Below are 13,106 nucleotides of genomic sequence, written 5' to 3'. Positions count from 1 at the left end.
AGCCCCAGTGAAAAAAAAAAAAATGCGGATCGATTCTTCTCAATTAAGTATCCACAGTCTTAGATATCATATACCCCACTGGACTATCAGTTATTTGGAGAAAACGAAGCCCCAGGGAAAAAAATGCGGATCGATTCTTCTCAATTAAGTATCCACAGTCTTAGATATCATTTACCCCACTGGACTATGAGTTATTTGGAGAAAACGAAACCCCAGTGAAAAAAAAATGCGGATCGATTCTCCTCAATTAAGTATCCACAGTCTTAGATATCATTTACCCCACTAGACTATGAGTTATTTGGAGAAAACGAAGCCCCAGTGAAAAAAAAAATGCGGATCGATTCTTCTCAATTAAGTATCCACGGTCTTAGATATCATATACCCAACTGGACTATCAGTTATTTGGAGAAAACGAAACCCCAGTGAAAAAAATGCGGATCGATCCTTCTCAATTAAGTATCCACAGTCTTAGATATCATTTACCCCACTGAACTATCAGTTATTTGGAGAAAACGAAACCCCAGTGAAAAAAAAATGCGGATCGATCCTTCTCAATTAAGTATCCACAGTCTTAGATATCATTTACCCCACTGAACTATCAGTTATTTGGAGAAAACGAAACCCCAGTGAAAAAAAAAATGCGGATCGATTCTCCTCAATTAAGTATCCACAGTCTTAGATATCATTTACCCCACTGGACTATGAGTTATTTGGAGAAAACGAAACCCCAGTGAAAAAAAAATGCGGATCGATTCTTCTCAATTAAGTATCCACGGTCTTAGATATCATATACCCCACTGGACTATCAGTTATTTGGAGAAAACGAAGCCCCAGTGAAAAAAATGCGGATCGATTCTTCTCAATTAAGTATCCACAGTCTTAGATATCATATACTCTCCACTGGACTATGAGCTATTTGGAGAAATCGAAGCCCCAGTGAAAAAAATGCGGATCGATTCTCCTCAATTAAGTATCTACGGTCTTAGATATCATATACTCTCCACTGGACTATGAGCTATTTGGAGAAATCGAAGCCCCAGTGAAAAAAAAAGTGGATCGATTCTCCTCAATTGTAACCTGATAACAGATGTTCATAATTTTCTTACGCGCACGGTAAACCTCTAAAGGCACTTGAAAATTATACATCTGAAGAAAATAGTCCTCCCGCGGAAAATTCTACAACAAGAATCTTGTTGTGCGCCGGAAAAATAAAAACTAATACGGCGCCCTATTCATAAACACAATCGCGCAACTTTGTTGTCATTCCCAGTCCTTTTAGACGAACGCGGTCCTTACGATTTCGAGATTGCATATTCGTCAGATTGTTTGTTTTCACACATCCCTTTAGAGCTTCAGCGTGGTGTGCAGAAAACATTCACAATCTGATCTCAGGTTACTCAATTGTGAATCTACGGTCTTAGATATCATATACCCCACGATTTTTTTTATGAATAGGAAGTAGTTTTATTAAAATCCACTGGGAGCTAATCACCATGGCAATAATTTCAAAACGAGGCAAGGTATGTTCGTTACTTAATTTATGAAAAGGCCTATCCTTTTGATTGAGTAAGCATTCACATTCACATTTCATATTTTTTATGACAATTGCTAAAAATCTAAGCAAAAGGAGGCACAAGGGAAGATTGTCCTAGGCTTGCCCAACTTGGAAAGAAAATTGTTTATTGCTTATCGAAGGATTTTAGGGGGTCCAAGAGTAGCCATGCTCTGAATTCTAATTGCAAAGTATAGAAAGTTTAATCCGGTCTGTAAACAGCCCATTCAAGAAACTGGGATATATAATTAATGTTTAAATTTTCAAAGCAAAAGATAAACTCTGGTTTTTGTATTTATTTAGATACATATCAAATATTTTTTGGTATAATTAATCTTAATTAAACAATTAAAACTACTACTGCTTGATGCCACCATAGTCATCATAGAAACACTGGTCTGGAAGGCTTTTGTCTCTTTTTATTGTTAAAAGATGGAGATTATGTACTGAAATCGATTTATTTTGCAAACTTTTTGATGTGATTAAAAAATAGACCAACCCCAAGAGGAGATTTTGGTAACGTGATCAAAAAGTATGCAAATCGCAACTTGTGTTAATTTTGTTTATAACAAAAGAAATTTAAACAAAAAGCTAAAACAATACATTGCCCGACCGGGGTTTTTTATAATGACTATGATGCCACTCAGTGTTCAAAGATATCTCTTCGTTAGGTAGCTGTCGTGGTCCTCCGAATCCGACTGTATAATTTCTAAAAAAATAAATAAAACGATGTTAAAATAATTTTAAATCACTCAAACCAAAAGATAAGATTATTTTTTCGATTTTTTTTTGCAGATACAAAAAAAGTGCAGAATAAAAACTATTTGATGATGTACACGATTTTTATAAGAAAATAGCATAGTACTACACATTTTTCAACTAAGTGTTGTTATCGTTTCCTCGATAACGACACTTAGTTGAAAATGAGTACTGCTAACACTGCTTGATCATTCAAGGTTACCCCTTAAACCACCAACACTTGTTGTTTCAAATCAATGATGAATTGTGATTTACAGCTTACCTTCATATTCGCTGGGAGGGTAAAACGGCGAAAGTGTACAATCCGAATCTAGGAGATCACTTCGTTCGCAATCCGAAAAATCTAAATCCAAACAAATAGAAAATTTAATTCTTCCACACTTCGTATCCATGTTTAAAACATGCAATAAAAGGTCCAAAAGATCTTGGAGGATCCATACACTCTTTTATAAGCATGCAATTTTAGCTCAAGCTCAACAGTCAAAAACTAATGCAAATTAAAACTAGCATATAATGGCATAGTTAGGGTAGTAGTCAGTAGCGTGGTGGGAGTGACTGAGCTGGGGAGGGACAATTCTAGATCCCCTTTTTTACGGTCGCCCTCGTAATAGTTCACCGATATTCAGAAGGTTTCGTTAACTCTAAACATGTGTCTTAGAACTTTTGAGATCAAGTGTTACATTTTACTCTAAACAAATACAAGGAACTCCGAACAAAAACTCTTTACAGTTACTTTCTCGCCAAAGCAAAATATTTTTGAAACCAGAGTAAAAGTAACAGTGTGAGATATAGTAAAACTAGTAAGATTACCTTCGACATTGTGATACATTTGACTTGAGTCAGCAGGTATGTCGTCTTGATCTTCAATGGCAGTGATGACAGAATCTAGTGTTCAGAAAAAGTTAAGCATTTAAGGGTTCTGACTATAGTGAACTTTCGTAATTTGTTAGGCATGAAATCATAATTTGTATGTTTTATAGGCCATTCAAGTATATCGTGTTACACATTTTCTGTTAGGCCAATCTTTTCTACGGGCGACTTTACACTGAAGCTTTTCTACTGCCAAATCGATTAGCAGAAACAAAGGCACCTATTATTTCGTTCAATTTCTAGGCTTAAACAAAGAGTCAAAATGAATTCACGATTTCTTTTAATAAAACTTAACCGATTCTTCCTGAGGATTTTGAGTTGATCAGACCTACTACAAAGCAAAACAAAAGACTTTATGAGGGAAGATCGTTTAGATCTAGGAAAGATTGATTAAGTTTATCATTAAGCCTTGGTAATGTGAGACTAAACGTGCAATTTCTGGGAAATCAACGATAAATACCTAAATCTGTGAAAACACAAGTAATTTTTCTCTCAAACAAAGTCGATAAGGAGTTAACGTTACTTCAAGTTTTCTTTTCAATAACAGTTTGTTCTTAGAATAATGTCAAGAAGGTGAAAATCCTAAATTGATAATTGAAAGCGTAGAAACAGAAATCCTTACCATTAATCAATGACACGTTACAAGACACATTTATCAACGGTTTTTCAGACGGTCCGTCCTCGTCGACTATTCTCGGTTTTCTGAATAAGAAAACGTGGTCTAAATTATGCCTTAAATAAAAGCTAAAAAAGCGTAATGCCTACAGCTACCTAGGTTACTTATAAATTTTTTGACATTACATTCTGTTACATGTCTACATTCTTTAAAAAAGCCCAAATTTGATTAGATAAACTTTTGAAAAAGCGGAATGCGAAGACCTTTCGCTTATTCAAATTGGATTATTTTGATTGCCTTGAAGTTGCCAGCAGCTGATAGCAAGATGAAAATTCCGAAATTTATATAACAAAGTAAGTACCTTTTTGCATAATACTGTTTCTTCGTCATGCCATTGTGGCAATTTTTTAAATGACGGGTGAGATCTGTTTGGGGTTGCATATAGTGTTTACAGCCCTTAATACTACATAGTTCTACTTTTCTATGTTTCATATGAGATTTACCCTTATTTTTCTTTATGACACTGCTGAGTAATGACGGAGGCAATTTGTTATGAGATGCCAACGTCATACTGTGAGATCGCTCAAGGTGTCTTTTTAAATCTTTGATATTCTTGTGATAAAACCTACATGAGAGTACACGACATTGACCAGAAATTAAACCTCTTTTTACCTAAAAAATAAATCGAAAATCTGCTAGAAACGGATAAAATATACTTTAAATGTAATACCTTGAAGAGAATGACGGATCGATTACGATTCTTAGATTACCGATAAATCAATAAAACACCTATCTTATTTTGAACAACAATTAAATCATATCTCTACATACTTTACTATGAAATTATTAATCATTTTTGAAAAATCTGGTTATTCTTTTGATGAACTTTGATGTCTACTATAAAGACAAACTCATCCCAATACCTTTCCCGAGATGTTTTGATATTTTTGTTACAATGTTTGAGTGTTTCATTTTGGTATAGTAATAAAAATCTGTGAAAAAATACAAAAAAAAATAAAAATAATTATTTAAAAGGCTCTTCCGAGTTATTTCAAATTTAATTTTCTTTTTAAACGATAGAATTAAATGAAAACGAGGCCGGGTGTATGTTTCGATTTTTATGTGACGTTTGACCCTGGACAAACATAGCCATATGTAGTGATAGGAAAGAGCCTTTGGACTTAAATTTTCAGGATTGATTCGTATTTAGAAAACAATCATAAATATATAAAATTTGATGTGATTTGAAAACCTTTTGAAAATAGCAACATCTCGGGGAAGACGTAATCTGCCTGATCAAAAGGCAAAAAAGAGAACGAGAAACTACTTACAATTGAACCGCCTAGTTTGTATTTTCCGGGTCTCATTTTGATTTATCTTATTTATTTTTTACACTAAAATAAAAGGAAGTAAACTATGAGCTTCATCTAGAGACAAATTTGAATTGAAATAAAATAAATGGGAGTCACTTAGTTCTCGAGAAGGACGATAATGAAGAACTAGCTTATACTGTATGTGAGAAAAACAGGGGGCTACCAGATGCAAATTTTACGAATCAAAAATATTAGTCTCACACTAAAAAAAGTGTCATCTTAATTAGTTATTTTATACTTTTGTATTAAAAAATCAAATGAATAAATATGATGATTATATGGATGTTTGGATATCATCAAATCATATCAACAGTTCTAGTTAAAATACTAATCAGAGACTAATTACGCAGATCACGAGCTGCGATCTTCAGGAAAGAATAAAGTATAGAGACAAAAGTGAGGTAAAGTTTAATTAAATAAAACCAAACCATCTAAAATGTATATAATTTGCAAATAACCTAATTTTCGGCTATTGCAATGTTTATGAAACTTCAGATAGTAAAAACTAATAATCAGCGAAAAGGAGAAATAAAGAATAGTAAAATATAAATGCAGAGAGTAGAGTAGAATACAAGATTTTCACCGCAAGGTTGGTTGCCAATTTAAAGATTGAAGATTTCTATACTAGGAACACCCACGTTCAAAAATCCTAAGATAGAGAATTCATCAGTTGTCATATCCTTTTAAATGGTCAGTGCCAAGTAGGACATCCAACGAGTACCAATTTTCAAGTATTTCGTCTGACCCAGTTGGGGTTGAACCTACAACATTGCGCCATCAGTTTTATTTCATTACTTAGAATTAAGAGAAACCATCTTAAGGCCAGTCCTTACATTACACACCTTAATTTGTTGGAAATTATGTTGGTTTAATGTGAAGTCATGGTCAAGGGGTCTTTTAAAAGGTGTGGATATGCTTTCTGTTTTTATAGCTAGCGCCTTTACGAGAAGTATTATTTGTTAGAATGAGCAATTAGAAAATAAGGTGTAAATGTTTATGTTACCTACTCATCTCAAAACAATTTGTTGTGCTAGTCCATATGGTATAACTAATAATGTAATAATATTTTGCTCATTCCACAACAGACGATACCTCTCTTAAGAGGGTTTCCCTTAGCGTTTTTGAAATGAAATAAAACTGATGATTCACGTTGTGTTTTGGCAATACAAAAATGTTCTCGTAGTCCACTCCAAAACGGACGACAGAAAGGTCTTTTATATAGGTTCTTGGTCGAGCACATACATATTTCTCTTCGTTAAGAACCTTTTCCAGCCAATAACCAAGGAAATATCCCGACCGGGAGTCAGTTTTCTGGCGCTTGGTAGAGGGTTCCATCATTTCTTGTGGCAAAACCAACACCCGTTTCTCTACCAAAAACATCCAAAAAGGCGATTTCGGATCGTCGGTGTAGGTGGCGACCACATCAAGGGGTTTGATTTCGTTAATATCTATGAAATACAAAACATTAAACTTTATGTTGTGAACAGCGACACTTACAGTTTTTGTAATACATTTTTAAACGAAATTAAACAACAAATTGTACCTTTCAGAATAAGCTTGTCCTTTTCATCTAAATCAGAAAAAAAAGTTCCTTTCAGTGACAAATTTCAATAAAAGGCTTTTCAGTAACTTTTATTCCATCAGGAGTAAAATAACAAGCACACAGAAGATTACCAACATGTACTAAAATGTTAGAAAGTGTCAATACCTTGGATAAAGGGAGATGGTTCTGATTTACTGTGTTCTATAATAAAGAGAAAAAATCTCAAAAAAATTACATGATGTTTCTGGATGTTTAGGTTTACCAGCAATCGTAACGTAATAAGAAAATAATGGGCAATACACAGCAAAATCTTATTGGAGGTTTATAAAAACACCTGAAGATTAAATATGATTTTAAGTAGTGTCAATACCTTGGATAGAGGGAGATGGTTCTGATTTACTGTGTTCTATAATAAAGAGAAAAAATCTCAAAACATTACATTATGTGTCAGTGAAAATAATGGGCAATACACAATAAAATCTTATAGGAGGTTTATAAAGACATTTGAAAATTAAATGTTTATTTTAATTTCAATACCTTGGATAGAGGGAGATGATGATGTTTCTAATCTACTGTGTTCTGTAAAAAGAGAAAAAATCTCAAAAACATTACATTATGTTTACGTCCATAGGTCTCACCGTTTTGAATCATTATCTCAATATTAAATATGTTTTTAAGTTTCAATACCTTGGCTAAAAGTTGATCGATTTGCTGTTTCTATTTCTAACTGGCTGTCCGCGTGCTCTGTAAAGAAACAATATATACCTTAAGGTATTTAATTTCACGGGTATTTAATTTCACGATTTTAACTGCTTTTCACCAATTTCTTTCATCAATTAAATACCCGCGAAGTTAAATACCTTTAAGGTAATGAACATCGATGGAACATTTTCTACGGGTATTATGATAATAAATTTTAGACCAATGTAAGGGAAACTTTGGCGATTCTAAATGTGAATATTTTTTTAAATTTCAATATATTGAAAAAATATTAAACTAAAACTCTTAACATTTTATTTATAACTTATGAATTAGCCTTTATTAGAGGAGATTGATAATCAAATAGAATCTACTTTCAAGAAAAATACCTTCAGTGCTATTTTCTTCTATCAGAAACTCCATTTCGTCATCATTTAAAGGAGGCTCTGAAAGTAAGCAAGATCAAAATCAAAACTACATCAATCTCTACAAAAATATATCTTAATTTAAACTATAAATTTACAAGAAGATAAAAGATCAAATTTATCTTCTTTGGCTTTCTTGCATTTTAAAATATATGACAAAAACTTTCACCATTAGCTAATGAACATCAGATTAAGACACAAAAAAACAATTGAATATTTGAATAATCTTGGATACTTTCTTTTAGTCACGTCACTTTGGTTCCTGATCCGGCTTCAAATGTTAAGGGTACAGGAAACACCAGAGAGTACCGTTTTAGAGTCTCACTTACAATTAGGCAAAAAAGAGACATACCAATCAGACGAAGACAGTAAATTCAGAGATACACTAGCTCGCAAATATCTTCAGTTACCATGACGGAATCATTTAAAAGAAAAGAATTCGAAGATGTAAAAATAGGTGTAAATTATACACTTACCATCTTTGATAGCCCTTTGAAGTCCCCTGTAAAATAGGTTTGCTGGGGCACCCTTTTCTTCTTTTCGGCTCCAAAAATTAGCTGCCCAACCTTTTGTCGGGATACCATCCACTTTGAACGAACCATCCTCATGTTTCTTCACGGTTAAGAGGAGGCAGTGCTGGTTGTGGTCGCGCTTGAGTGTGTACAGCTTAAACAACAATAAGCATTTAAAAATAACATTTAAGTCTGAAGTTCCTGGGTAGCTTTTCTTTAACTCTCAAGTGCTGGGAGCTTAATAGTAAGGACCAAAATCTCTAATTAAATTTTTAAATGCAATTATTATAATTTTTTTATTGATTCAAAAAGAAAAGTCTTACATTGGCAGTAGTTTGCTTCGTTTGCGTCGTGAAATTTGTTTTATATTTTGGCATCATTTGTTCGATCGTTTTGGATCTCTTCTCAAAAACGTTACCACAATGGACACACTTCTTGCATCCTGGTGCTGACCTTTCCTTACACGTGTTACAAACCTAAAAATCATTTGACAAGATAATTATAAAATTTATACAAAAGAATTGACCTGTTTAATTACAATATAATTAATATCACCTAATTTCGTCATTCAATATCGACTGTGAAAGAATATGATCTCACTTTTGTTACTGGTCCATGTTTTAAGTTTTTAGCCCTTCCAGTAAGGGACGATTGATTGTCTTCAATTGAAACTGAAACTGAAACGATACTAATGAATAAAGTAATTTGTGTTAATCAAGCAATATTATCGTGATATCAAGTATTTTGTCAATATAATGTACATTTCTGTCAAGTGTGAAGTCAAGTAATTTGTCCAAACAACATGGATTCATTGAAAGCTGTGTCAGATTTTCTGTCAGTATTTAGTTGTTAGAAAGCTTACATACACAAAATTGGTTCAATATTACAATCACAACAAAATAGCACACTGTTGGCAGGATAAGTAATTGTAGATGTAGGAATACTGCATCTCTGTCATGTCTGTCATGTCTGGTCAAATGTCAGTGTTATTATTGCCAAGTTCTATAATAGTTGCAAAATACATGATAAATAAAGGCGTTGATGAATTTCTCACCACCTGATGATTAAGTAGGGGAACATTAGACAAAATTTTTTATTAAGTGTAATTGTGGCTATTTCTTGGAAAATCTCTCGCTGATATTAAGGGGAGGAGAATGAATGGCCAAATGAGTCACAGATTGTGGTTGACTAAAATTTGAGTTCAGGGATGCTTTAAATTACATTTAAATACAATAAATTCATTCAACGATAATGCATTGCTATAATATCGTGTACTATTGCAATACAATTGCTGTACTGCAAGTACTCCTTCAGTTACAAATGAAATAACAGATAATCACTTATGAATAGAAAAAAAAATTATAGTAGAAAACAAAACAATGAAAAATTACCAGCACTTTCTGCACCTTTTGAATCCATTGTTTTTTCGTTGAAAAGATCTTCCCAAAATGAAGATGAAGAAGTGTTTATTATGATTAGATTCAGACTGAAATTAAATTTTTATTTTTAATAGTATTACAATTGGATATGTTATAACTAGACCAACCACAAATTCGCCGAATTTGCGAAATGGAAACTTTCAACTTAAAGTAACATAAAGTTATGAAACGATCCCCCTCACATTCACAGCTTACCCCTAAGAATTGCTTGTCCTTTATGTGAGCTTGCTTTGCACCATTTAAATAGAAAGTAATTTATTTTTGGTTCTCTATACTAATATAATAAGTTTTTCATAGATTCTCTGCAGTTTAAAAACATAGGGCCACTCTAAAATTGCTGCTTAAGAGACAATAAAATCTTATCCCCCACGAGCACTACAAAATTGTCCCCCTTTTCTTAGGGAGGGGGGACACCATTTGCACAAAATATAGCTCTTTTGAATTATGACTTTTGCTAGGAGTTGACTGGAAAGAATATTCAGACAATTTTTCAACACTTGATTGTACCAGGTCAGGTACCAAATCAAAGTTGGTTTGTGAAACAAACAGAACATACTTTTTAAAATCACCTAATCGTCAAATAAGAGCTACAATTTATTTTCCAGGGTAACAATCATTTTTTCCTCTAGAAATCTCATATTTTTCCAATTGCCTCCTCATATAGTTTGGTTTTCGTTTACCTGGTTGGCTGTTTTTATTGTATACATTTTTAAGACCTTGGAAGTTTTGTAAAATACACAGTGAGATGTTCTAGTTCTAGTTGTATAATTATTGGTATTAGGTCAATAATGCCTAATCTCACAAGCCCTAAATTTTATATAAAAAGTTCAAAATGAAATTTTTTAAGATATAATGGGTAAAATATGTGCACTTTATTTATAGACAGTTACAAACATTATAATAAAAATAAATTAGCTAGCAATTTCAGTAGGGTTTCTGAGCTTGTGCCATTATTATCCACAAAAAGATTTTCTTTTGACATGTTACCATATGTTCAACACCAAACTGGAATATATTCATTGACTAGTCCGATATTATTCTAGTGTTGGTTGTTTTAGAGGAGACAAGAACGACATGATTCTTCCAGGAGAGGATGTTTGATATTACTACACCACGTTTTCTTTGCTTGTATTTATCAATAGTTCACCATGAACTTTGTAGTTTGCATTTTTCTTTTGCTTTTTATTCTAAGGGTAGAAAAATGAAAATTAGCCCTAACAAAACTGTGAGTTCTTTTAAAATTTTAAAGGATCTATTGTTGACCTAAAGTTCTCAATAATTGTACTGTAGATAGCATAGCCCTATCACCATCACCTCCCTAAACTAAACTATGCCCCCTATTTCATAGTAGGTAGCCTTAGCTTTTGTGGACACCTTTTATATTTAATGCGCTTGAATAGATACAGAAACACCCTTAAACACATTAAAAACTTTATAATTACTAAATTCAGAAGGGAGTTAGCCCCCCCTATTGTAGAACAACCTTCTCCCTTTCTAGGTTTCAGAATTGCATTTGCTAATGCAAAGGAGTATACACAGTGCACTATTGTTTCCTTTCATTTTCTTAAAATAGACTCACAAAAGCATAAACACTCTTTGAACCCAAAAGGTTTTCCTTGAGTTCTGATGAAAGAACTATCTGCATAAAATCAGCTTTTTTCCTGAAACAATTCTAGTTTCATAGAGACATACAGTGAAAAAGTGAATCTTAAAAAAAAAGGGTCTTTCTGTAAGCAATAGATAGGTAATTAGATTATTGACTTAATAAATACCGTAGATAATCCTATCTCCGTCACCTAATTCCAACAGGCCTATTTAAGAAACTTTTAAAGGCTATTTCCTTTTTTTAGATATTTTTTACATTTCTGGATTTTTGCAGGGACTTAATTTTGTGGATAGGGCCAAAATCCGTGAAATCTGCAAAATTTTATCCCATTAAAGTATTAGGGAAGAGATGTTTTTGGCCTTTTTGTCAACATTTATCACATGAAAATTTTGCAAACTTCAGTATTTTTACTATTTAGGATACTATAACGGGGGAATCAAAATTTTACCTTCCCTCAGCCAAAAATGTGTTTGTTTATCTCAAATTTATTTTTCACACAACGGTGGAGCACACATGTTTTCCGGCAAAATCTTAATACGGGAAAAATGTATTGCAACAATTGACCATTCTGCTCAAAATTGCTTCATTTGAAAATTCTTCATTGTTTTAAGTTGTGCCTGGACTCCCCATCATGGTACCCACCCCACTTTTTAGATGCCCCCAACAAATGAAGGTGCCCTTAAGAAAGTGCTCTTGGTCAGGTGTTCCTATTCACCAGCCAGGCAGTGCGAGAAGAGCATATGATGAATGCCTTGTATATAGTTCAATGTATAGACCTTTTTTCAAAGAGGCCACCCTGGAGAAAAACAATGATAAAACCATGCATAATTATTACAATATGCATGATACAGTATTCATGCATGGCTCTATCATTGTTTTTATGGCTGGACTACATAATTATTCAATAGGACGTCCTCTTTGAAAAAAGGTCTATTATAGTTCAATCATGTAATAAAGGTTTTTATATGACTATTATTGTATTTTTATATGTAGCAACTTCGGGCCTGATGTTACTTAAATTTATAGATATAGATAGATAAAAGCTTTGTTGTTATGCTAGTAAAATGGAAGCATATGAAGAAAAAAAAACTGGAAAAGAAAAACAAAAATGGGAAACTATCAGAAACTATAGATCCGTTTCAATGTTTTGATTTTTCGCGTTTGTATGCGCATGCGCCAAAATAGTTACGGTTTTTCAGAGGCAGAAAACACGAAGCGCTCGCTGGAAAAAGGCAGTTTTGATTTTATCATTCAAAATCTCTTCATCAGAATTTCATGAAATTTTAGTATAAGAATCCTACATAGTTATTAGATAACATACTAAAATTTCTATTCAAAATTCCTTCTAGACCCTGAGAAAATTAACATAAACTGCGTGCCTCCAGCTAATGTTGTTGTCTTTTTTGCCTCTGAAAGTCGGGCCGTTTTGCGGGTCGTAACGACCTGATGTAAACATGTGACGTCACATGAAACGTGCCTATGGCTATGGGCTAAAAAATTCAGAGCAAATTCAGTTTTACCGGTTTCCTTCCATTTTGACCTGAAAACCTAATTTTTTTAATTTTATATTCATGGTAAGAGGTACCTAAATTGCTACATTCTTATCCTGCTTTTTTCCAAGGAACATTTTAAGCCTAATTTGAGGTTTGTAGCACGAACAGCGCAGATTTTAGGTTTTATTTCCAGGCAAAACCCAGCGTTTTCCTGGTGTC

General features: G+C 33.2%; 2 protein-coding genes across 2 annotated transcripts; both read right to left on the bottom strand.

Annotated features, from left to right (window-relative positions):
* Nucleotides 1-1,806: 1,806 nt before the first annotated feature.
* Nucleotides 1,807-5,181, bottom strand: LOC136805456 (uncharacterized). The gene is made up of 7 exons (XM_067062030.1): nt 5,129-5,181; nt 4,721-4,789; nt 4,427-4,469; nt 3,804-3,883; nt 3,122-3,196; nt 2,574-2,654; nt 1,807-2,261 (listed from the first exon to the last, which is right to left on the bottom strand). The coding sequence occupies exons 2-7, from the start codon at nt 4,767-4,769 to the stop codon at nt 2,203-2,205; spliced, it is 387 nt and encodes a 128-aa protein (XP_066918131.1). The 5' UTR covers nt 4,770-4,789; nt 5,129-5,181; the 3' UTR covers nt 1,807-2,202.
* A 421-nt stretch (nt 5,182-5,602) lies between these two features.
* LOC136805426 (uncharacterized) lies at nt 5,603-10,483 on the bottom strand. The gene is made up of 11 exons (XM_067062011.1): nt 9,741-10,483; nt 8,950-9,026; nt 8,673-8,825; nt 8,314-8,503; nt 7,802-7,858; nt 7,401-7,457; nt 7,251-7,292; nt 7,084-7,119; nt 6,879-6,914; nt 6,714-6,740; nt 5,603-6,618 (listed from the first exon to the last, which is right to left on the bottom strand). Exons 1-11 carry the CDS (start codon nt 9,766-9,768, stop codon nt 6,242-6,244), a joined length of 1,080 nt encoding a protein of 359 aa, XP_066918112.1. The 5' UTR covers nt 9,769-10,483; the 3' UTR covers nt 5,603-6,241.
* Nucleotides 10,484-13,106: the final 2,623 nt, after the last annotated feature.

The sequence above is a fragment of the Clytia hemisphaerica genome, unplaced genomic scaffold, assembly GCF_902728285.1.
Source record: "Clytia hemisphaerica strain Z4C2 unplaced genomic scaffold, Clytia hemisphaerica genome assembly, whole genome shotgun sequence".
NCBI classification, from domain to species: Eukaryota; Metazoa; Cnidaria; class Hydrozoa; order Leptothecata; family Clytiidae; genus Clytia; species Clytia hemisphaerica.
This window is presented reverse-complemented; position numbering and strand designations above follow the sequence as displayed.